Below are 25,535 nucleotides of genomic sequence, written 5' to 3' on the forward strand. Positions count from 1 at the left end.
GGTGCAGGTGTTGGTGTTGGGTTAGGTGCGGGGGGGTGGGTGCAGGGTGTGGTGTTGGGTTAGGGGCGGGGGCGGGGGCGTGGGTGGCAGGGTGTTGGTGTTGGGTTAGGTGCAGGCACATGGGGGGTTGCAGGTGTGGTTGTTGGGTTAAGGTGCGGACATGGGGGCAGGGTGGGTTGGGTTGGTTAGGGGTGGCGGGGGTGGGGGGGCAGGTTTGTGGTGGTTGGGTTGGGGTTGGTGGGGGGGTTGGTGGATGCAGGGTGTGGTGTTGGGTTAGGTGAGGGGGTGGTGGGTGCAGGTGTTGGGTTGGGTTGGGTTAGGTGGGGGGGTGGTGGGTGAGGTGTGGTTGTTGGGGTTAGGTGGGGGGGTGGTGGGTGAGGTGTGGTTATTGTTGGGCAGGTGGGGGGTTTTGTTGGGTTGCAGGTTTGTTTTTTTGCCATTTGGGTGTGGGGGTGTGGGTGCAGGTTGTGGGTTAGGTTTCTGGGGGGGTTGGTGGGTTGCAGCGTGCTATGGTTGGGTTTAGTTTTGTGGCTTGGCTTGCAGGTGTGGTGTTGGGTTAGGTGGGGGGGTGGTGGGTTGGCCGGTGTGGTGTTGGGTTAGGTGATGTGGCGGTTGCAGGTGTGGGTTGTGGGTTAGGTGGGGGGTGGTGGGGTTGCAGGTGTTGGTTCTTGGGGTTAGGTGCGGGGGTTGGTGGGTGCGGTGTGGTGTTGGGGTTAGGTGCGGGGGTGGTGGGTGAATGGTGGTGTTGGGTTAGGAGGCGGGGGTGGGTGGGGCCGGTTGGGGTGGCTTGGGTTAGGTGCGCATGGTGGGTGCAGGTTGTTTGGTTGTGGGTAGGTGCGGCCTGGGTGTGGAAGGTGGTGTTGGGTTAGGTGCGCGGGGTGGTGGGGTGCAGTTTGCGTGGTGGGTTTGGGGTGGAACATGGTGGGTGAGGTGTGGTGTGGGTTAGGTGCGGGGGGTGGTGGGTGCAGGTGTGTGTTGGTTAGGTGGGCATGGTGGGTGTGCAGGGTGGTGGTGTGGGTTAGGGTGCGGTGGGGTGCAGGTGTGGTGGTTGGGTTAGGTGGGGGGGTGGTGGGTGCAGTGGTGTTTGGGTTTAGGTGGGGGGGTGGTGGGTGCAGGTGTGGTTGTTGGGTTAGGTGGGGGGGCGGGGGTGGGTGGGGGCAGGTGTGGTGTTGGTTAGGGTGCGGAGGGGGGTGTGGGTGTTAGGTAGTGCGGTTTGGTTGGGTTGGGAGGGGTGCGGGGGTGGTGGGTGCAGGGGTGGTGGAGGTTGGGTTGGTGGGGGGGTTGGTAGGGTGCGGTGTGGTGGTGGGTTAGGTGTCGGTGTGGGTGCAGGTGTGAGTGTTGGGTTAGGTGCGGGGGTGGTGGGTGCAAGTGTGGTTGTTGGGTTAGGTGCGGAAATGGGGGTGCGGTGTGGGTGGGTTAGGTGCGGGCCATGGTGGAGCAGGTGTGAGGTGTTGTGTTAGTGTGCGGGGGTGGTGGGTGCAGGGTGGTGGGTGCAGGTGTGGGCGTTGGGTTAGTGCGGGGGTGGTGGGTGCAGGTGGTGTGGTGTGGGTTAGGTGCGGACATGGTGGGTTCAGGTGTGTGTTGGGTTAGCGTGCGGGGGTGTAGGGTGCTGGGGGTGTTGTGTAAGTGTGGTGTGGGGTAGGTGCGGGGGGTGGTGGGTGCAAGTGTGGTGTTGGGGAGTGCGGGACATGGTGGGTGCAGGTGTGTTGTTGGGTTAGGTGCGGGCATGGTTGGGATGCAGGTGTGGTGTGGGGTTTAGGTTGCGGGGGTGGTGGGTGCAGGGGTGGTGGGGGCAGGTGTGGTGTTGGGTTTAGGTTGCGGACATGGTGGGTGCCGGTGTGGTGTGGGTTAGGTGCGGGGGTGGTGGGTGCGGGGTGTTGGGTGTTAAGTGTGGTGTTGCGGTTAGGTGCGGGGGTGGTGGGTGCAGGGGTGGTGGGTGTGCAGGTGTGGTGTTGCGGTTAGGTGCGGGGGGTGGTGGTGCAGGTGTGGGGGTGGTTGGGTTAGGGCGGACATGGTGAGGGGGCAGGTGTGGTGTTGGGGTTAAGGTGCGGGGGTCGGTGGGTGCGGGGGTGTTGGGTGTAGTTGGCTGTTGGGTTAGGGCGGGATGGTGGATCAGGGTGTGGTGGGTGGGTTAAGGTGGGGGGTGGTGGGTGAGGTGGTGGTTTGGGTTAGGTGCCCGGGGGGTGGTGGGTGCAGGTGTGGTGTTGGGTTATGTGGCGGGGGGTGGTGGGTGGCAAGGTGTTGGTGTTGGGTTCGGTGCATGGTGGGTGCAGGTGTGGTGTTGGGTTAGGTGCGGGGGTGTGGGTGGCAGGTGTGGTGTTGGTTAGGTGCATGGTGGGTGCAGGGAGGTGTCGGGTGTTGGGTTAGGTGCGGGGTGGTGGGTTGGGCAGGTGTTGTGTTGGGTTGTGCGGGGTTGGTGGGTGCAGGTTGGTGGTGGTGTTGGGTTAGGTGCCGGGGGTGGTGGGTGCAGGTTGTGGAGTTGGGTTAGTGCGGGGGTGGGCGGGTACAGTGTGGTGTTGGGTAGGGTGGGGCGGGGGAGGTGGTGCAGGTGTTGGTTGGGTTAGGGTTAGGCGGGGGGTGGTGGGTGCAGGTGGTGGTGGGGTTGGGTGGGGTAGGTGCAGGACAATTGGTTGGGTGCAGGTGTGGTGCTTGGGTTAGGTGCGGGGGTTGGGGCGTGCAGGTTGTTGGGGGGTGGGGTTGGGTTAGGTGCGGACATGGGGGGGGAAGGTGTGGTGTGGGTGTTGGGTTAGGTGCGGACATTGCGTGGGTGAGGGGGTTGGTGGTGTTGGGCAGGTGCGGGAACATGGTCGGGTTGCAGGGTTAGGGCGGGGGGTGGTTGCGGTAGGTGGCGGAATGGATGGGTGAGGTGGTGGTCTTGGGTTAGGTGCGGGGGCTGGGGGTGGGGTGCAGGCTCTTGTGGATGTTGGGTTAGGTTTGCGGGGACATTGGGTGGGTGCAGGTGTCGGTGGTTTGGGTTAGGTTGCAGGGGGTGGTGGGTGCAGGTGTGGGGTGTCTGGGTTAGGGTGCAGGCGTTGGTGGGTGCAGTGGTGGGCTTGGGTTAGGTGCGGGGGTGGTGGGTGCAGGTTGGTGGTTGGGTTAGGGTGCAGGGGGTGGTGGGTGGCAGGTGTGGGTTTTTGGGTTAGTTGCGGGGTGGTGGGATGCAGGTGGGTGTGGGTTAGGTGCGGGGGTTGGGTTAGGGTGCAGGTGGTTGGTGGGTTAGGGCAGGTGCATGGTTGGGTGCAGGTGGATGGGTGTTGGGGCAGGTGAGGGGTGGTGGGTGCAGCGTGTGGGTGGTGTTGGGTTAGGTGCGGGGGGTGGTGGGTGCAGGTGGTGGTGGGTTGGGTTAGGTGCGGGCATGGGGAGTGCAGGTGGTGGGTTGCTGTTTAGGTGCGGGGGTGGTGGGTGCAGGTGTTGCGGGGGTTGCAGGGTGGGTACTGGGTTCAGTGGGAGGGGTGGTGGGTGCAGGTGTGGTGTTGGGTTTAGGTGCGGGGTGGTGGGTTGCAGGGTGGTGGTTGGGTAAGGTAGTGGGGGTGGTGGGGGAGGGTGCAGGTGTGGTGATTGGTTAGGTGAAGGTACGTGGGTGGGTGCAGGTGTGGTGGTTGGGTTAGGGTGCGGACGTGGTGGGTGCAGGTGGGGGTGGTGGGTGGGTTAGGTGGCGGGGGGAGGTGGGTGCAGTGGTGGTTGGGTTATAGGTGCGGGGGGTGGTGGGTGCAAGCGTGTGGTGTGGTGTTGGGGTTAGGCTTTCTGCAGGTGGGGTCTGGTGGGTACAGGTGTGGTGGTGGTAGGTGAAGGGTCGGTGAGGTGGTGGTGCAGTGGTGTGTGTTAGGTGTGGTTGTAATTTTGAGTTAAGTGCAGGTGTGGTGATGGGTTAGGTGCTGGTGGGGTGATGGGTTAGGTGCTGGTGGGGTTGTGGGTTAGGTGCTGGTGGTGTGGGTTAGGTGCTGGTGGGGTGTGGGTTAGGTGCTGGTGGGGTGTGGGTTAGGTGCTGGTGGGGTGTGAGTTAGGTGCTGGTGGGGTGTGAGTTAGGTGCTGGTGGGGTGTGGGTTAGGTGCGGGTGGGGTGTGGGTTAGGTGCTGGTGGGGGGGGGTGAGATGGTTGGGAGGGTGCTGGTGTGGTGAGTTAGGTGCTGGTGGTGGGGTGTGAGTTAGGTGCTGTGTGGGGTGTGCGGGTTAGGTGCTGGTGTGGTGGTGGGTTGGGAGGTGCTGGTGTGGTGTGAGTTAGGTGCTGGTGGGGTGTGGGGGGGGGGTTAGGTGCTGGCTGGTGTGGGTTAGGTGCTGGTGGGGGGTTTGGTTAGCGTGCGGGTGGGGGGGTGTGGGTTAGGTGCTGGTGGGGTGTGGGTTAGGTGCTGGTGGGGTGTGGGTTAGGTGCTGGTGGGGTGTGGGTTAGGTGCTGGTGGGGTGTGGGTTAGGTGCTGGTGGGGTGATGGGTTAGGTGCTGGGTTGGGTTGGTGGGATCGGTTAGGTGCTGGTGGGGTGTGGGTTAGGTGCTGGTGGGGTTTGGGAGGGTGGCTGGGTGGGGTGGGATCGTTAGGGTAGCTGGTGGTGGGGTGTAGGTGCTGGTGGGGTGGGAGGTGCTGGGGTGGGGTTGGGGATTCGGTTAGGTGGCTGGTTGGGTTGGTGGGTAGGTTCTGGGTGGGTTGGGATGGGTAGATCTTGGTGGGGTGTGTTAGGGTGCTGTTGTTGGTGGGATGGGTTAGGTTGCTGGTGGGGTGATGGGTTAGGTGCTGGTGGGGTATGGGTTAGGTGGCTGGTGTGGTGGGGGTTAGGGTTTGACTGGGGGTGGTGAGTTACTGGATGGGGTTGGGTGAGGGTTAGGTGCTGGTGGGGTGGTGGGGTTTAGGTGCTGGTGTGGGCGTGGGTTAGGTGCTGGTGTGGGGTGTTTAGGGTTAGGCCTGGTCTGGTGGGTTGTTGGGTTAGGCGCTGGTTGGGTGGGTGGCGGGGTTAGGTGGCCTGGTGGGGGTGGGTTTGGGTTAGGTGCGTGGGGTTTGGGTTAGGTGCTTGGGGGTTTGGGTTAGGTGCGGGGGGGGTGAGTTAGGGTGCTTGGGTGGGGTTTGGGGTTAGGTGCTGGTTGGGGTTTAGGTTAGGTGCGGGTGGGGTGTGGCAGTTAGGTGATGGTGGGGGTGTGAGGGTTAGGTGCTGGAATTGGGGATTTACGGTGGGGGTTAGGTGCGGGTTCTGTTTGGGTTAGGTGCTGGTGGGGTCGTGAGTTTAGGTGCTGGTGGGTTTGGTTAGGTGGGGGTGGGGTTTGGGGGTTAGGGGGGGGGTGCTGGTTGGGGTGTGAGTTAGGTGCTTGGTGGGGTTTGGAGGGTTAAGGTGGGGGTGGGTGGGGTGTGGGTTAGGTGCTGGTGGGGTGTGGGTTAGGTGCTGGTGGGGTTTGGGTTAGGTGCTGGTGGGGTTTGGGTTAGGTGCTGGTGGGGTGTGAGTTAGGTGCCTGGTGGGTTGGGTTAGGTTGAGGGTGGGTCTGGGTTAGGGTGTTGGTTGGGGAGGGGTTAGGATGGGCTGGGGTGGGTGGGTGGGAGTTAGGTGCGGGGGGGGTTTGGGTTAGGCGCGGGGGCCAAGGGTTTTCGGGTTAGGTGCGGGTGGGGTGTGGGTTAGGTGCTGGTGGGGTAGGTGAGGTTAGGTGCTGGTGGGGTGGAGTTAGGTGCGGGTTTTTGGGTGTTATTGCACGCTTGGTTGACTGGGGCTTGGGCGGTTTGGGTCCTGGTTTGGGTTAATTGGTGGGCAGTTGGCTGGGGTTTGGGGCCTTTGGAGGGTGGGGTTCTGGGTGGGTTGGGTTTCAGGGGTTCTGGTTTTAATTGGGGTGTGGCTATTTTTGTTCCATGTTGGCTATGGGGTGGTGGGGTCTGGGGTTCCGGTCTATTGGTGGGTGGGGGCTTGGGATTTAATGGTGCGGGTGGGGTCCATCGGGTGGGTGGGGCAGGCTCTTGGTTTTTGGGGTGTGGGTTAGGTGCTGGTGGGGGTGTGGGTAGTGGCTGGGGTTGGGGGTGAGTTAGGTGCGGGTGGGGTTTGGTTAGGTACTGGTGGGTATGAGTTTAGGGTTGCTGGGTGGGGTGTGGGTTAGGTGCTGGTGGGGTGTGAGTTAGGTGCTGGTGGGGTTTGGGTTAGGTGCGGTGGTGGGGGTTTGGGGTTGAGTTAGGCTGATGGTGGGGTGTAAGTTTAGGTGGATCTGGGGGTGTGAGTTAGGTTTTGCTGGGTGGCTGGGTTTTTGGGGGTATTTGGGTTAGGTGCGGGTGGGGTGTGGTTTACGGTGCTATGGTTGGGTATGTGAGTTAGGTGCTGGGAGGGGGCGGGGTGTGGGTTTAAGGTGCTGGTGGGGTGTGAGTTAGGTTGCTGGGTGGGGTTATTTGGGTTAGGTGCAGGTTGGTGTGGTTGTTTGGTGCGGGTGTGGTGTTAGGTTAGGTGCAGGTGTGGTGTTTGGTGCGGGTGTGGTGTTAGGTTAGGTGCAGGTGTGGTGATGGGTTAGGTGCGGGTGGGGTGTTGGGTTAGGTTGCCAGATGGTGTGGTGATGGGTAGGTGCGGGTGGGGTGACGGGTTAGGTGCGGGTAGGGTGTTGGGTTAGGTGCCAGAGTGGTGGGGTGATGGGTTAGGTGCGGGTGGGGTGTTGGGTTAGGTGCAGGTGTAAAGCAGGTAAAGGCAGAAGATTAGTTATGTAGGGAATTTATCAGCTAGGAAAATCTACTAGTAGAGTTATAGTAGATGAAGGAGAGAGAGAGGTAGAAACGGAACGCAAACCAGGATGTTTGAAATGCAACACTCGTAAATCACAGAAAAGGAATCAATTGAGACACAACAAAAATCGATGATGCAAGCAATCTCGGACCTGAAAAACGATAACTATACTCTGTTTTTTTTCATCTGTCCATCCGCCAATGGTGTTTGTGTATGGTAACACTGCGTCCCGGTAAATAGTTATCCTGTGTGTAAGTGTTATGTTAAATAAAAGGATATCTGGGTGTACATTTGCAACTGAAAAGTGTTTTAATAATTTACTGAATGCGAATTACACCGTTAATATTCGAAATAGGATATTATTATAATCGTTGAATGTAAGCCGAATGTAACTATCTAAAGCCCGGGACGCAGTGTTGCCATACAAAAACACCACAGGCGGATGGACAGATGAAAAAAAACAGAGTATAGTGGGTGGTAACGACTGCTCACAGCATAGTACACCCTGATTCGTTAAAGGGCGTCACAGGAAGTAGTCGGCGGACGAAATTATCCAATTATGAAGAATTAAGGTGTTCTCCAGTAGAAAAGGTGGGGTTAGAATTCAAGAATAGGTCCAGAACTCAGTTGAATCGAAAGAAAAGTTTACTTAGGAACTCACTTCTGGACGCATAACTTGTATCGGTTTATACTCCGTTTACCCTGTGTCATTTGTGTATGATAAGACAGTGAACTTATGTGTTACATTAATAATTAAGAAAGAGAGACGTGGTGTTTAACTTGCCCAGAATCCTAAAGAAAACGAATTCACGTGAAAAGCCCCCTGAGAAAGTGAATTAAAGGAAAAGGAATTAAATGAGATGAAATGAAATAAATCAGCGAGACGTCCAGATCAGGTAAGTACTCTATAAAATTAACTTAAGTTCCTAAGAGAGATTCAAATTCAATGCGGTGTACCCCCATACAACACAACTAAAAGAGAAACAATTACAAACCAAAACTACAAAAAGAAAAAGACTTCATAACACAATAAAACTCCCAACAATAAAAAATGGTGTTCAGCGAATGTGGATTCTCAGTGTAATACACCAAAGCGAATAGTGGTTAAACACACGTCCACACACAAAGACAGTGGAAATATAAAAAGCGGAGAAGAAAATAAAAAGTACCGACAACATATTGAGTGAATTATCGCTGAAAAGCAGAGCGCTAATCACTAAGCGCTATAACAACGAAACCAACAAATGATGAATATACGAAGGCACAAACATTCTACAACTGAAGAAGGAATTACCGAGTTCAATAACTCGAAGGACGGAGAAAAGGAAAACCCTTCGAAGCATAGCGAAAAATATCTCCTAGACTAGGCGGGTCGCCTAGACATAACAAACTTCATCAACCGAGAAGAGGGCGAACGAAAATTAAGTGGAAGTAACCTACTTCGTCGCAGCAGCGAAACGCAGTGAGAAGCTACGAAGATTAGTGGACATCCGTAATAGCGAGTCGTTGCAGATTTCCGCATTCTTAAGCCATATGAACTCGACAATTCATAGTAGCGGACAAGCAACTCGAGTTGATAGTAGCGGAAAAGCAGGAACTTCAAATTATGCGCAGCGGAGCTTCATGGCAAAACATTGACTGAATTCATCAGTCAACACAAGAGCGCTAACCATCGTTACGGCAGAGATAGCGCCCAATTCCCCAAACGGCAGTGACGACACTTAGTGACGGCGCTGAGTGACGACAGTGGAAAAATTCAACGGACAGCATGGAAGTGGTCGACTCAACCAGAAACCGAAGAAACAAGAAAAGTTTGAAGTATCCTAATAGATTAACATATGATGATAAATCAAAATAGAATTTTCTCACACCTCACTGCACAATGATAATAGTAATGCTTTTATAAAAATCATTTATCATAATCATCCTTAGAGACAAGTATTTTTTTGCCGTAATTTTGTAAGAGAAAATAAGCTTTTTTTCCTTTGGTGTGCGATACATCTAGAACTATATTTTATTTCATTTTATAAATGATTCGCAAAGTGCAGTGGTGTGAATAAAGAATGATGGCATGTACTAATGTCAATGTTTTTCCAGATTGAAGGAAGAAAACCTTAGATGTAATCATAAGAAAATTATATAGACAAGATAACTGATTGATTAGTTGTGAGTTTTCTGGCGTCACAACTACCAGGGTCACCGATGCCGAATACTAAATGTGATCTTTTAACTTTTGTAATATATTATACAAAATTTAAAATACCTTTATTTTATGAGAGACATGTAAAATTGATTTAAAAAATAAAATAAATTTCTGATAAAAATAAAAATAATATTCCGATAAAAAGAATTGTGATTGATCACATAACAGTAAAACTATTAAAAAATGTATATACTAAGACAGCACAGCTGTCAGACATATTTGAAAAGACCAGCTTCTTTGATAAAAGAGACAATGTTATTAATACATATGCTTTCTCCCAACAGTTTTGCCATGCTATAATTACCACCTGCTTCACTACTATAAGCTATAAAACGATTCCTAAGTTCCACTAAACTGGGACACTCAACCAGCAAATGCCTAACAGTCAGCGGAACTAAGCAATCGTTACAGAAGGGCCCATTCTCCCCATCCATCAGATAGCCGTATTAGGTCATATTTCCAAGGGTGTGTCTGACTAGTAATTTCTTTCATTTTATTGGGGCCTACTCTGTCCCACTGAAGTACCCATAAATGCTGGATGGATTTCCATATATAATAGAATGTATCACGATATGGAACAGGGCATTTTCTTGGTATCAAAGTTTGCGCTGCTGATTTGGCTAGCTTGTCTGCCTCTTCGTTTCCCAATATGTTCACATGGGCAGGAACCCAACAAAAAGGAACAATGCTCCCTCTATACTGGTGCAAGAAAATCCACTGCAAGATCTTCAACACCAAGGGATGATCAGTATTAAAGACTTCCAAGGACTGAAGGGCACTTTTGGAGTCACAAACTATTGTGTAGCTACACACTGGGAGTGTTGTAATATGTTCCAGTGCTACTAGGATGCCATACAATTCAGCTGTAAAGTTTGAGGCAACAGAAGGAAGTGCACCTCTTCGGTTAAAAGATTCGCTAAAAACTCCATATCCAACGCCAGCATTGGACTTATAGCCATCAGTAAATATAAAACTTGTATCTACATGCTCTGATACATAATCTAAAAATATGGCCCTCATTTCCTCATCAGATTTATCCCTCTTTGCTCCATTGAAGTACCTGCAGAATTTCACATCAGGTAACCCCCAGACAGGAGTACTGGGATACAAAAAGGGGATAATGAGAAATTTTTTAATATTTGTATCCTCTAAGATTTTTTTAATTCTACAGCTAAAAGGAGTGGGATACCTTGGATGACTTTCGTAAAAACCGTTAAAAATATTTCTATTTGCCACAGCAAATGCCAGTGATTTGGGGAGTCTTTGCACTCTAAACCAGTACCGAAGTTATGATGACTGGCGATAGAGTCCAAGGGGCATCTCTCCTGCATCAACTAGCATACTAGGTATTGGTGATGAACGGAAAGCTCCTGTGGCTATACGAATACCTGAATGATGCACTGAATCTAAAATTTTTAAGTTAGATGAGGAAGCTGAAGAATAAACTTCACAACCATATGACAGCTTTGACAAGATTAAGGATTTATGAAGCTTTAGTAAAAGATTTCTATCAGTTCCCCAACTGGTGTGAGAAAGCACCTTCAAGATGTGTAGAACTTCTAGGCTCTTTGCTTTTATATGTTTGATATGGGGGACCCAAGTCAATCTACTGTCAAAAACTAGGCCTAAGAAATGAGCCTGTTCTACACATGGGATTCTACGGCCATACAAATAGAGGTCTGGATCAGGATGCACTCCCCTGATCCGACAGAAGTGGACAGCAGGAGTCTTGCTTACAGAGATTTTAAAACCCTGTTTCTCAGCCCAGCTTACTATTTTATTTATTGTTAATTGAAGCTTTCTTTCTGCTACAGTCATCTGGGCGGCAGCAAACGATATTGACAAGTCATCCACAAACAGTGTCTTTAAGACCTCTCTTGGAATAACAGCTGCAACACTGTTTATGGCCAGAACACCTTCTTGGCACCTTTTCTCTGATAAAATACTGCCAACTTTAACTTTAAAATACCTATGAAGTAAAAATAATTTCACAAATAAAGGTAATTTGCCTCGTAGACCACTATTATGCATAGTCTTCAGAATCCCATTTCTCCAAGCAGTGTCATATGCCTTTTCTATATCATAAAACACTGTCACATGATGTTGCTTGGAGGCAAAGGCTTCACAGACAGAGGTTTCAGGTTGTAGTAAGATGTCCAGGGTGGAGTGCATTTTTCGAAAACCACACTGAGAAGGTGTTAGAATATTGTTGTGCTCTAGATACCACATTAGTCTTACATTTGCCATTTTTTCCGTCAATTTACACAAACAGCAAGTTAAAGCCATGGGGCGGTAACTTGCTCCACAGAGAGGATCTTTTCCAGGCTTAAGGAATGGTAAGATGGTAGCTAATTCTCATATGCTAGCGTAGCTGCTTTCATCCCATATTCTATTGATAATACTTATAAAAAGTTTGTCAAATTCCCTTTCAGAAAAAGGCATATTATATGATTCAGCTTTCTTTGCTGAAAAGTCAAGTACTAATTGTTCTTCCATCATTCTGAAATTATGTCCTGGGGAACTATCTGATTTCTCAGAGACTCGAGCGAAGTGTTCTAAAAACGTATTACTAACTTCTGTGGCATCAGTGGAATGATTGTTATTCACTTTAAGTACTGGAGGAGGATTGGGTGTAAATTTACCCTGAATTTTTCTTATTTTCTTCCTAATGCTACAGACTGGTGTTCTGCTGTTAATAGAGGATACATATCCGGCCCATGCTTGTCTTCTGGCAGCTTTCATAGCTTTTCGAAATCGCGCCCTACACTGTTTACTGTTTATAAATTAAGACATTGTCCAAGGTGCGATGTCTACGGCACCTGGTCAATGATGATCTTGTAGCTCGGTGTAACAGCCTTAGGTCTTCTGACCACCACGGTACTGACCGCCTCCTGAATAGTCCTTTAGTTCGAGGAATCGAGTGTAGACCTGCAGTATGTAATGTTCCATAGAGTAGATCAATGGCATCATCTACACTTGGGAGATCTTTTGCATCCCCCTCCAACTCACTCAAGTCTTTGAATTTTCATTGTGGTGATCTCGAGATAGGTGGACCATCATTGGTGTCGATCAAAATTGGAGAATGGTCACTGGTGTGCCAGTCATCACTTGTTCTCCAACTAAAATCAACACTGCAGTTGGAGCTACATATTGAAAGGTCGATGCAGGAGACAGTGCCTGTCTGAATGTGGTAATGGGTAGGTTCTCCAGTATTGAGAGTACCTATATCTTCATTTTCTATTAAAGATGCCATCATATTCCCTTTTTGATTTGATGTTGCATCTCCCCACAATGGATGTCTACTATTGAAGTCACCAAGTAGAAGAAATGGCTCTGGTAGTTGCTGCAATAAGTATATTAAGTTCTCTTGGGAGACATGGCTATTGGGTGGAATGTAAAGGGAACAAAGTATATTTCCTTCTTAAATTAATTCTTACAGTCACAGCTTGAAGTGGAGTATTTAGTTTCACTTGGTAGTGTGGAGCGTCTCGACGGATGTAGATGAGGGATCCACCATGCTTTCCCACTTCTAGATCAAGTTTAGTTCTATAGTGAACATATTCCCTTGGACAAGGGGTATATTCACTAGCATAGTCTCCTGCAACATACCCCTACAGGAGAGTGCTCATAGATCAAAAGCTTCACTTCCTCATACTTCGCTCGCAGTACCTGACAGTTCCACTGAATAATGGAAGTGAATTTATTCATGTTTAGGACCAACATTGTGGTTCCTTTTTACAAGACTGGGAGATTTCTTTTTTCTACTAGGGGGAGGCATTTTCATGGAAAGTTTTGGGAGGAGTTATCGCCTTCGTAGAGCCAACATCTTTTCCTTCAATGGCTTTGACTCAGAAGGGTTTATTAGTTTCTTTGCTCTCCATCTCTATTGAGACGGAGAGAGCAGACCACCTTAAGTGTCTTTGTACTGCTGGCAGTAGCCAGCTCTGCCTCTAATGAGGCAGAAGTACCAGCGAGGACTGGCACCAGGGGACCAGCATCTGCTGGTTTGTCCTCCAAAGAGGAATTGGCACCAACAGAAGCTGGCACCAGACCAGCAACCACTGGCCTTGCCTCCAAAGAGGCAGATGGTGGAGGGTGTGTCTCTACTGACACTTAAATTTTATTCAGTTCCATACTTGTGTCTTTCTTGTTGGTTCTAGTGAACCTTGTCTTTACATTCTCATCATCACTTGACTCGAATGATTCAGTTAGCTGTCTTTTTAATGATGATGCATGTCCCTCACCACAGTGAACGCATTTAGGTTCCCTGGTGCACATACCATGCTCATCTTCTCCACAGTTGACACAGACTAGAGGATTTTCTTGCAATTTGGATTGACACGATTGTAGGGTGTGTCCAAAATGCTGGCTATGGAAACACCTTCTGGGTCTTGGTATGTACTCTTTTATCTTAAACCTATACCAGGCTCTAGACACACATTCTGGAAGTCTTAAAGTATTAAAAGTTAATATTAAGGTATTCTGTTATTATCAACCTTCTTTATCATCCTGTCCACCTTTATTACACCCTGGTCTTTTAATTCTGTTAAAAGTCTCTCCTCAGAGAAAGCCATCAACTGAGGGGCATAAATCAAGCCCTGCGGAGATTCTGCTGAAGTGGGGAGTGCATTCAACCATAACTCCTGCAAGGTCTGACAATCCCATCAACTTAATGCTTTCCTCTGGGGAGATGCTTTCTACTAGAGGCATATTTCCATTTTGAGGTGTTATTTTTGGCTGTCTGCCACAACATTCCACTATTTCCCTGTTTACTTGAAAAATATCTATATTGTCACCTTCAAGCTTCAAATTCAGGTGTTTATTAAAAGAATTGGGTACAAAGACCCCAGAAGCTATTTCATACTTTTTATTTCTCTTCATGGCAAATGGTTCCAGTGTGACAATACTGGAGCCAGAAGCTTTTTGTTGAGATTTCCTGGACGTATATCTACTCGCATTGCTTTGGGTCATCAACTGTGTTCGTCTGTCATTCGGCCCAGGTGTACTACATTGATCATGGGGACCGACCATGAAAAATTGAAGTTCGGGTTCCGTGGGCAAGTCATTTGACGAAAGCATAGGGTCATCAGCAGAGATAGGAGGGTTGCCATATAACATAAAAACTGAATTCATCCAGATATTCCCTATACTCACCATGGAGTCACACTTAGAGGACAGGTCATCCCTTTAATTAGGGTCGTCCTAGGGGTAATTGCCAGATATACACCCTATCTCCAGTGCTAAGGCGTCATGATGTCTGTCGAGATCAGACCTGGCACTGAGGATAGGGTTTGACATTAAACTTTCCCCTTGCTCGACCACGTCAGGTACTAGAGTTCTACAGGTGAGGTGGCATGCTGTCCATCCTCACCCTCCTTCAAATCCCAAGATTTAGACTAAATCATGTCCAAAACCAAGCCAACAGTCATTATCACAAAATCCATACCTTATAGGGGGAGGAGGGCAGAAAGATGAAATGTTTTTATTAGGAGGAAAAGGGCTGACTTATTTAGTTGGATCAACAGCTGGCCACCAAGGCCCAGCGAGAAAGCAGTTCCCACCAGGCATCAGGGCCCAGCTGCTGAACCCTAAGCCCCCCATCCTCGGCAAGGCTTCAGCATCTGGGGGGAATTTAGGCAAGATAGGGACCACAGATTTCTGCCAACATGGAGATAATGTAAGTGCAACAATGAGTATTTTTCTTTAAATTGTATCTAGTCGTGCTGTAGTATGAAATGAATAGCAATTTTAAGGAAATTATAAACAGGTTACACTGGACTTTTGTAGATTCTGAAATCATATTATTCGTTTCCTTTCATTTATCCAGTCTTTCAGGAGTTATACTTTGGTACTGGGACTCTGGGCAAGTTAAACACCACTTAGTTTATCTTACTTATTATTAATAAACACAAGTCTCACTGTCAGTACACTACACAAAAATTCACAGGGAACAGAGATTACACCGACACAGCCTATCTGTCCAGTGTTTCGTTCTTAACTGAACTTTTCTCAGACTTCAAGTGAAGTCTGAACATAGTTCTCAATTTTAGCTCCTCCTTAACTTCAACTAGGATACACCCTACTTTTTCTTGAGTGGCTTTCCTTGTTTCCGGTGCCACCCCTAGATAAGTTTTATTGGTTGCTCTAATCTATAGTAACCACCCACTTGAGGTGTCAAAGTTCAGATTTTCCACTGGAGTCATCATATTCTTGCTTGGGCGAAGTACTGGTTGTGTTTTGTCTCATTTTTCCAAACTGCTCTTACTACAATGTGTTCCTACCACACTTTCTACCTTCTCTTCACCATCATCTACCATAACTCTACCATCACTCTACCAGTGGATTTTCCTATCTAATTGTCCCTACATATTTTTTCAGACTCCTGCTTCATTCCTAACAATAAATAACATTAACAATGCAAGCATTGATACTCAGAGCTCTGAACAAATTATTGCATGTGAACAATTTGAAGAAGATAAATCACAGATTGATTTTGAACATTCAATAATAAATTATGAATCAGTAATTGATTGTACATATCTCATAATGGATGAAAGCGAGGAAGAAAGATATATCAATGAAGTCCTGTTACTAGGGACATTCAATAAGAATGAATTAAACTCAACAGTACTATTGGATGAAAGTTCAGATGAAACGGATGTCTGTTATTTTTCAGAGATACACGATGAGGAAGAAATATGTCTTAACCCCCCTTTTATTAAACTACACAAATCACAAACCCTTACCTGTCGTCCATGGTGCCCTCTGTCTGCAACTATGTCGTTAGGCTATTAAGATCTCGGAAGTATAAAAATATACTATTTATTACCCAAAGCAGTTGAATATAAAATAGAACAAAATGACTAACAAGTCATAATGACAGAAACCCCAAATCTGCCCATAAAGAAACCAGTAAGTTTACATTCTACCCTCCTGACTAAGAATTCACTCCCAGACCCAAAATGTCAATAATTTCATCGTATTAGTCAGGTTAGGGATTCCCGTCTCTAAATTAGCCATGGAATAGGACCCATTTGTAATAAAGATAATAATGGATAAAAGATACACTACACATATCACTCTTTTCAAAGTATTCGCGTAAAGAGAGTATTTCACACTTCTCTCTCTTTTTCAAAGGTAACGATTTTCTAAGTTTTTACAAAATATGTCCTACCTTTACGATGGGGCTTTCTCTCCCGACACTCGGCGTGTACCACCTCACCTCTTAGTGTTCACCGAAAAAGAATGTCACTTTCGCAAGTGCTTTGGACTATTAGGCCTGTAACATCCGTACAAACGAATGTACACGCCTCACGACAGGGTGAGTGATCTCTCGGTTAAACTGCTTGCGTATACAAATTCCTTTGTTCAAGTAAGCTGCCCCTACAGCTCAGCCTGTCTCCAAGCAAGCCGTGATATGTGATTTCACTTAACATTACATACTTGTAAGATATGTTAAGTTAGTACTGCAGATGACCATACTGTCAGATTTGTGCTTAACAGAAAAGTACTTTTGTACCCGCAATGCCTAACCAAGGTTTGTCTTAGAGCTAAAACAGACGAGGACTTGCATGAAACAGATGTAATGCTAACTAACGAAGGCTTACCTGACTTTGTTAGGATGGACAATTCCCTAGTTCACATGAATGGTACTAATTGCTAGACGTAGGTCCAGAATTACTCAGACAAAACACTATTACTAAGGTCTGGTATAGAGTTTTGTACAGGAATTGTAGTAAATAATCCTTTACTAACACTAGGTGAAAAGGTATTCTTCTCTTGCACAGAACCAAGTTCATTTTTAGATAAAGAAGTAAATAAAACAGACTTTCCTCAGAATAGAAATAAATTACTACAAATATTGGAGAGGTATAGAAATGTCATTGCTTTAGAAGGAGATAAGTTAGGAAGAACAGATACTTTGCTGCATAAGATTTTAATACAAGATGGAACTAAACCATTCTATATGCCTAAATACAAGTTACCAATAAGTCAAAGACCGATTGTAGATCAATTAATTGACGAAATGAAGAACGATGGAGTAGTAGTGCCTTCTAAATCACCATATAATTCACCTCTCTTGTTAGTTCCAAAGAAAGATGGCAGTTGGAGAATGGTAATAAATTATCGGAAATTAAATTCACACACCATCCCAGATAGAATGCCAATGCCTGTCATAAATGATATGTTAGCTCAATTAGGTGGAGTAAAAATATTTACGTCATTAGACTTGCTCAGTGGATATTGGCAGGTACCCTTTGATGAAGAGTCCAAGCCTTTGGCAGCTTTTAGTACTCATAAGGAACATTTACAGTTTGAAGTCATGCTCATGCCCTTTGGTCATACATCAGCCTCATTAACCTTTACTCGATTGATGCTCCAAATCTTGGGAGATATAGAGGATGTTTCAGTGTGTCTAGATGATGCAGTCATTTCTTGTAAGGACTTGGATAGTCACTTTAAGGCGTTAGAAATAGTGTTAGAAACAATGAAATCGCAGGATTAAAGATGAAAATTAGAGTATTTAGGACATGTCATCAGTGAAAATGGACTGCGTATGCAGAAAGGTAAAATAAAGACAGTTGTAGCATATCCAGCTCCTTGTAACTTGAAAGCCTTGAGAAGATTCTTAGGAATGATAGGTTATTACAGGCCGTTTATTAAGGGATTTGCCACTATAGCCAAACCTTTAATAGATTAACTAAGAAGGATGCATCTAATGAATGGAAGGCAGATCATGAAAGGGCTTTCCAAACGCTCAAAGAACTGATGACAAGAAATCCAATTTTAGTTTACCCAGATTTTTCGAAGGAATTTTACTTAGTCTGCAATGCTTCCAGTACAGGTGTATGTGCAGTACTAATGCAACAGGGGAAAACCAGAATGAGAGCAGTATATGATGCAAGTAGAGTTTTAAATGCTGCAGAAAGAAATTATAGCACTGGGGATTACGAAAGTTTAGGCATATTTTGCTAGGACATAAAGTCAATTTGCTTACAGATCACAAACCCATTTGTGATCTATTTAAGATATGAGCTTTCACAAATAATATGAAATTTAACAGATGGTTCATAAGTGTCTTAGAATTTGCTCCAGAGTTTAGATATTTCCCCGGTAGATATAACACTATAGCAGATGCATTGTCAAGATCGCAAGAAGAAACTGAGAAACAAATCACAATTAATACCTTCTGCTTTAGTTGTCAGATCACAGATCTAGATTTGGAAAGAGTTCAGATCGAACAACAAAAGGATGCTAACATTAGAAAAATAATGGGTAACTTAATGCAAAATGAGGATGATCAGTCTGAATTTCAATTAATCAATGGAATTCTGTATAAAACACGTTTATATGTACCTAACACACTAACCCAAGAAGTTTTAGAACTAACACACTCTTACAAGTTGTCAGGACATCCTGGAATAAAGAAAACACGTAGAACGGTCTCTAGAAACTATTTTTGGCCTAATTGCAATGAAGATGCTAAGAGATTTGTTGAGAATTGTCATATCTGTAACGTACACAAGGGTAACGTAAATGTAAAGGCCCCTCTTGAGAAATATCCATCAGAATTAACTCCATTCCAAGTAGTTTCAATGGATTTTGTAGGTCCATTTCCAAACACAACTAGAGGTAACCGTCAGTTATTAGTTTTCTTAGATTACTTGACTAGATATGTTGAGATTATTCCAGTAAGAAATAGAGAAGCAACCACTGTAGCAGAAGCTCTGAAATCTAGAATAATTACTAGACATTCATGTCCTCAAACAACAAATTATGAATAATATTAGAAACAAGTTATTGCGCAAGGTGATGGTGTTTTTTGTTGGGGAATCAGGAGGTGGGCGAGGCGGCTGCGGCCGTCATTTCTGTGTGTTGTGTTGACAGGTGTCGGTTGGCCTCCTAGCCGGGTGTGCAAATGTAGGCTGATTTCTGTTTTTATTCATTTGGAGAGGTAATACGTCCAGAGTGTACTGGCAGAGGTGTATGGCCAGCATTGCACCGGTTAAGCATGTGTGGGAGTTTGATATGGAGCGCCAAGGTGTTAGTTACTGTATTGATTAATCATATGTACTTATATTTATGATGGATTTGGAAATGTTATAGTGGGATATCCTGTACGATTGTATTTGTAATGGAGTTAGTGTTATTGCTATGTTGGGTACAATAGATTGCTTACATTTTACATTTGATTTTACGAATATTGCTGTGTTGTTTTGTATGTTTTATTAGGATTACATTTTAAGTGTCTGTTTACAATTTGGGGGTTTGTTTTAATTTGGAAACTTGTTTACAGGCTGAATGTTACTCAATAAAGTATTCATGTGGCACTTGGTGACTTTGTATCTACCCGATCCATACAAATGCCAAATAATCTTTTAGACGATGCAACTCCACCCAGACATACTTATAATCATAAGATGCATGGAAGACGAGAAGGACTTTCGAGACAGTTAAATGTACAAGGGCTCGATTAAAGGAGTTACATCAAAAGTCTAGTAAGTATTACAATCAGAAATCCACAGTTCCAGATTTAAAAATAGGGCAACAGGTATATGTGCTTAACCACAGAATTGAAGGACCTAATGTTAAAGTGATTCCTAAATTCCAAGGTCCATATAGAGTAATAGAAAGGTTAAAGTTAAATAAATTTAAGCTAATGCATGACTCAACTTTAAATGAAACTGTTGCACATTGGAACCATATTAAAGTTGTACATTCCGACATTTGGTCAGAAGAACATTTTAAAAAATTTTAAGAATTAAAGGAGTCAAGTAGTGAAGAAAACATTAACGTAAATGCTTCCCATACTTCATCAGCATTAGTGACTCCGAGATACAATTTAAGTAAAAGGTAGGACTATGTGCAATGGTCTATAACATTGTTGTATAAGGTTTACTGTTTAGGATGTATTTTTGCAGGAAAAGGATTTCACTATGGCTCATGGTGAGTCATGTCTGCATCTCCCTCTTGCAAATCAAGAAGGGAGCAATTTTAAAGGAGCCAGGTCAAGTAAAGATGATACACAATATTGCAGTGGTAAAGATTAATATAACATCCGTGGATCGGCAACAGGAACAATTGAGGGAACTACTTAATGAACTTGAAAGTGTCATAGATAGTAACCGAAATGGTACCAGCACAGTCTTGTTAATGAAACTCAGAAATGATATCAGCCAAGTTCTACCTAAAAGAATTAGAAAGCGTTCACTCCTTCCATTTATAGGTGCAGCATTAAACACTTTGTTTGGTGTGGCCACTGATACTGACGCAGAGAAAGATAGAGCTAGAATAGAAAAGTTAGAAATGAGGGCAGCTGAACGAGGTACCATTATGTACAAGGTAATTGATGTGGCTAATGTCATGGTAATCGCTTTATAGCAAAGTTAAAGGAAAGGAAAACTCATCTTCTTCGAGAAGTTCTGCAGCAAGGAGACATTCGCACACGTGTTGGAGGTGCCTGTTCTCATGGTTGTTCTAGAATTGTCATGTGTGATATGGACCTCAATAGGCGCCGACATGTCGTGAGGAAGGCAGCGTATTATGATGCAACATTTCGTCTAGATCCTTCTAAAAGTTCCTGTGACGTTCACTGTTATGCTCCGCCCCCCTTCAGCCCCGCCCCAGTTCGCCGTACATATATATGCCCAGAGGGATCATAGAGATCATCAGTTAAGAGACCAGCAGAAAACAGAGATCAGCAGAGATCATCCGAGAGATAAGAGAAGAAGGAACAGACGAAGGATAAGAGAGGGAGAAGGCGCACAAGAGTTTGGTCGGATTCGAGCCAAGTCGTCTAGTTAGAGAGAACGACAGAGGTATTTCAACGTTGAGCAAGCCTTCAGAGTAGAAACGTTCTACAAGAGGTTTCGAGGAGCTCCTGCCCTTCGAGTATCAAGAATAGACATTGTTTTCTGCAATACAGAGTCAAGAAGACGTCGGAAGTTACAGCTCTCTTTTTGTGAAGCCATCGCTTCGAGCATCGTTTTCCGACAGCTGCAAAACTGGCCAGCAAATATTTTCATTACCTCACTGTTTCCCCAATTCACGCATTGTAAGATTTTACTTTTGTTATGTAAATAGGTGAAACCATTCTGCATTTATCTTTCTTAGTAAGCTTGTAAATAAACTTTTGTTCTGTTTGTGTATCTTTCTATATTCGTATCCCAGTTTCAACTGTTGGTGTTGAACTCTTTTTGTTTATCTTATTATCGAACCTTGGAGCAGACCTCTCGGGGTTCGTAACAACTAACATAAAGCAAATGTTGATTAATAAACTGAAGGACTTTGTTAACAGCGTAGCTCAAAATATTACAACAGAAATAAATGAATTACACAAGTCTAAACTTGTGAACCACTTAATATTTGAAACAGAGTCATTTTTGTTAAACTATAATGAACTTCTGAATGCCATTATGATGTCCACAAAGAACATTTGATCACCATACCTTATCAGTCCTAGTGAATTAAACCTCATTATAGAAAGGTGTATGTCGGATCACCACTTCAAGCCGCTTGTGCGTAATGTCCTTACTTATTATAGTTTAATAACAGTTAAGATGGTTTCTGATCACACTTTTTCAGTTATACCCATTGATAATAATGAAGTTAATAACTTAATATCAATTTACCCTTTCCCAATGTTAGTAAATAAGTCAATTGTTTGAACCAGGACATGGTACATTTTGCATTGCAACAGAATTCCCTCCTTTTAGTACAACTAAGTAACAAACATTTTGATGATTGTATCATGTTTGAAGTCAACGAGTTTGTTTGTAATATAGTTTTTATGAGCCACTTAACAAGTTGTATTGCATAGATGATCTTATTAATGACAGAAATGGTGAGAATAACTGTGAGTATGTCCCTTACAATCATGATTTCAAGGCTCAAATACTGTATGATGAGTTAGTAGTGTTTTCACAATATCAAGTAACAGTTAAGGTTGAGGTTGGTTAGGTTAGGTTGGGGGTAGTTAGGATAGATTAGGTAAGATTAGGTTGGGAGGGTTACATTAGGTTAGGTTAGGTGTAGATAGGTTAGGTTGGTAAGATTGGGTTAGGTTAGTTTGGGGGTAGCTAGGTTTGATGAGGTTAGGTTGGTAGGGTTAGGTTAGGTTAGGTTGGGGTAGATAGGTTAAATTAAGTTAGGTTGGGGTAGATAGGTTAAATTAGGTTAGGTTGGGGTAGATAGGTTAAATTAGGTTAGTTTGGAGGGTTAGGTTAGGTTAGGTTGGGGGTAGATAGGTTAGGTTAGGTTAGATTGGGGGTAGATAAGTTAGGTTGGGGTAGTTATGATAGGCTAGCTTGGGGGTAATTGGTTAGATTAGGTAAGGTTAGGTTGGTTGGTAGATTGGGTAAGGTTAAAGTTTGGGGGAAGCTAGGTTTGATGAGGGTTAGGTTGGGGTAGGGGTTAGGTTAGGTTGGGGTTAGATGGCAAATTAAGGTTAGGTTGGGGTAGATAAGGGTTATTAATTAAGGTTAGGTTACTAGATTTAGGTAATTAGGGTTAGTTTGGATGGGTTAGGTTAGTTAGGTTGGGGATAGATAGGTTAGGTTAGGTTAGATTGGGGGTAGATAAGTTAGGTTGGGGTAGTTATGATAGGTTAGCTTGGGGGTAATTAGGTTAGATTAGGTAAGGTTAGGTTGGGGGTAGATTGGTTAGGTTAGGTTAGGTTAGGTTGGTACGGTCAGGCTAGGTTAGGTTGGGGTAGTTATGTTAAGTTAGCTTGGGGTAATTAGGTTAGATTAGGTAAGGTTAGGTTGTGAGGGTTAGGTTAGATTAGATTGGGGATAGATAGGTTAGCTTAGGTTAGGTTGGGGGTAAGGTTAGATTAGGTTAGGTTAGGTTGTGGGGTAGATAAGTTAGATAAGGTTAGGTTAGGTTAGGTTGGGTGTAGTTAAGTTAGATTAGGGGGAAGATAGGTTAGATTAGATTAGGTTGGAGGGTTAGGTTAGGTTAGGTTGGGGGTAGTTAAGTTAGATTAGGTTAGGTTGGTAGGGTTAAGTTAGGTTATGTTGGGGGTAGATAGGTTAGATTAGGTTTGGTTGGTAGGGTTAGGTTAAGTTTGGTTAGGGGTAGATGGGTTAGATTAGGTTAAGTTTGGTTAGGGGTAGATGGGTTAATTTAGGTTAGGTTGCGGGTTTAGGTTAGGTTAGGTTGAGGGTAGTTAGTTTAGATTAGGTAAGGTTAGGTTGGGGATAGTTTGGTTAGGTAGGGAGGGTTAGGTTAGGTTAGGTTGGGGGTAGTTAGGTTAGATTAGGTTAGGTTAGGTTTGGGTAGTTAGGTTAGATTAGGTTAGGTAGGGGTGTGGGGTTAGGTTAGGTTGTGAAGGTTAGGGTAGAGGGAATTGGATATTAAAGGACATTTGTAGCTTAATGCATGTATATGAATCACCAAGGTGATGTGATAAGAATTCATAATATGGCTAAGTGCGGCAAAGTTCAACTTGGTTAACATAGCAGAGGGAGTTGGATATTGATTCTAATTACAAATACCTGAGTTTGACAGAGATTTTTAAGCTTGGAATCGTTATCATCTCATAACCTCACTTGTTGGCCGGGTGGATAATATCATTGCAGACCTGATTTCTCCTCTGTCTGGCTGTTGGTTCGAACCCACGAGAGGACGAAATTATTATCAACTAAAAAGTTTCCCTTCGGTTGACATGTATGAAAAAATATTAATTCTGGGGTAGAGTGAATTGGATATTAAAGGACATTTGTTGCTTAATGCTTATATGAATCATGCTGATGTGATAAGAATTCATATATATATATATATATATATATATATATATATATATATATATATATATCAAGAGGATGAGAAATGATAAGGCCCCTGGAGTGGATACAATACCTGAGGAGCTCCTTAAAAACATGGGGGAGGATGGAGTCATCTGGCTACTAGAGCTAATAGACATACTCTGGAATGGGCAAATGCCACCTGGAGACTGGAGAACAGATCTAATATGCCCAATCTATAAAAAAGGTGACAAGACAAATTGCAGCAATTATGCAGGAATATCCCTAATGTCACATGCTTTTAAAGTATATGAAAGAATACTTGAAACTAGATTGAGAGGATATGTTGAACCAAAGCTGGGTGAATGGCAAAACGGTTTTCGACCAGGAAGAGGGACAACTGATATGATTTTCTCCCTCAAGATGATATTTGAGAAGAGCTGGGAATGGGACAGGGACACATATATTGCTTTTATAGATTTAGAAAAAGTTTTGATAGAGTACCAAGAATGAAAATATGGGATGCCCTAAAAGGCCCTTACTATGGAATCCCTGAGAAACTCATAAGAGCAATTTATAACACCTATCAAAACATCAGATCCAGAGTAAAAACAAATCAAGAGAATGAAGACTGGTTTGAAATTAAATCAGGAGTAAGACAGGGCAGCGTCCTTTCTCCACTTCTTTTTATATTGTTCCTAGATAAATGTATGAGGGAACTAGGTGAGGATGAAGCTGCAGATATGACCCTCAACCTTATGTATGCAGATGACCATGCAATGATAGCCCCCAGCGCAGAATCTCTCCAAGAAAACGTCAACAACTGGTGCGCGATCTTAACAACTAATGGAATGCGGATCAACAAGAATAAGACAGAGATCATGCACCTATCCCGAACACCAAGTAACGTAGATGTAGAATTAGAAGGTCAGACATTGCAACAGTGTAGAAATTTCAAATACTTAGGAGTAGAGTTTAGTGACCAAAACGATTCAAAACTGGAAATAACTACCCGAATACAGAAATTCATTAACAATCTGTATCTGCTCTACCCACTAATGAAAGACAGAAATATACCTCGCAAAGTGAAAACCATAATATACCTCTCTATTTTAAGACCAATATTGACTTATGGCCATGAATCATGGACATTAACATCAAGAACTAGAGGCCAACTTCAAGCAGCTGAAATGAAAGCCCTAAGACTCATAAAAGGTGTAACAAGACTGGATAGGCTACGAAATGAAGACATTAGAAGAGAACTGGAAGTGGAGGGGATACTAGATTTTTAGGAGGAGACGGAGGCAGCTTAGATGGTTTGGACACACCAAAATAATGGAGGAGGAGCGATATCCTATAAGGTTTTTAGAATGGACACCGGAAGGAAGGAGACCGGTAGGAAGACCAAAAATGAGATGGCTACAAAACATAGAGAGAGGAGTAGAAAGGAGAGGCTCCAGTTTGCGGGAAGTTGATGAGATGAGGCTCTATGATGATCGCCAAGAATGGAGCCAGTTCCTGAAGCAGGACGACTGACAGGCCTAGAGGCCTATATGTATGTATATATATACATATATGACCCTATGGTAGGGTTGTAAGAACACTACCACCATAGGTCCTGTGTGCGGTAAAAGGCGACTTAGAGGACAGCCGCTGCCTTGAAGTCTTATTCTGTAGTAAAAGGCTAGGCCCACTGCTAATAACTGAAAAATGCTGCCTTGCGAGTGGACATTTTAGTCAAAGGCGAGGCCCACAGTCAGTAACTGTGGTTGATGACAGCAAGGGCATGCAGTCATAAAAACCCTTTTGCCAAACAATAAACAATGCCTGATGTTGTAAAGAAGGCAGTGGAGAAGACCCATCAGGCAACCGACCCTTTAATGTAGGGTTAACGGTGGGAAAGATAATATATATATA

The 25,535-nt window shown here is 45.0% G+C and overlaps 2 protein-coding genes across 4 annotated transcripts in view; one reads left to right on the top strand and one right to left on the bottom strand.

Moving 5' to 3' along the window:
* Positions 1–25,535, bottom strand: part of LOC135210092 (gastrula zinc finger protein XlCGF26.1-like) — a 798,432-nt gene that overhangs the window by 538,817 nt on the left and 234,080 nt on the right. The window lies entirely within an intron of this gene.
* The window catches only part of LOC135209941 (uncharacterized), a 141,506-nt gene continuing 117,794 nt past the window's right edge, over positions 1,824–25,535 (top strand). Inside the window, exon 1 of the mRNA XM_064242672.1 lies at positions 1,824–1,983. Within this exon, the coding sequence (XP_064098742.1) occupies positions 1,824–1,983 (160 nt within the window). The remainder of the gene's footprint in view (positions 1,984–25,535) is intronic.

The sequence above is a fragment of the Macrobrachium nipponense genome, chromosome 39 (assembly GCF_015104395.2).
Source record: "Macrobrachium nipponense isolate FS-2020 chromosome 39, ASM1510439v2, whole genome shotgun sequence".
Classification (NCBI taxonomy): Eukaryota; Metazoa; Arthropoda; class Malacostraca; order Decapoda; family Palaemonidae; genus Macrobrachium; species Macrobrachium nipponense.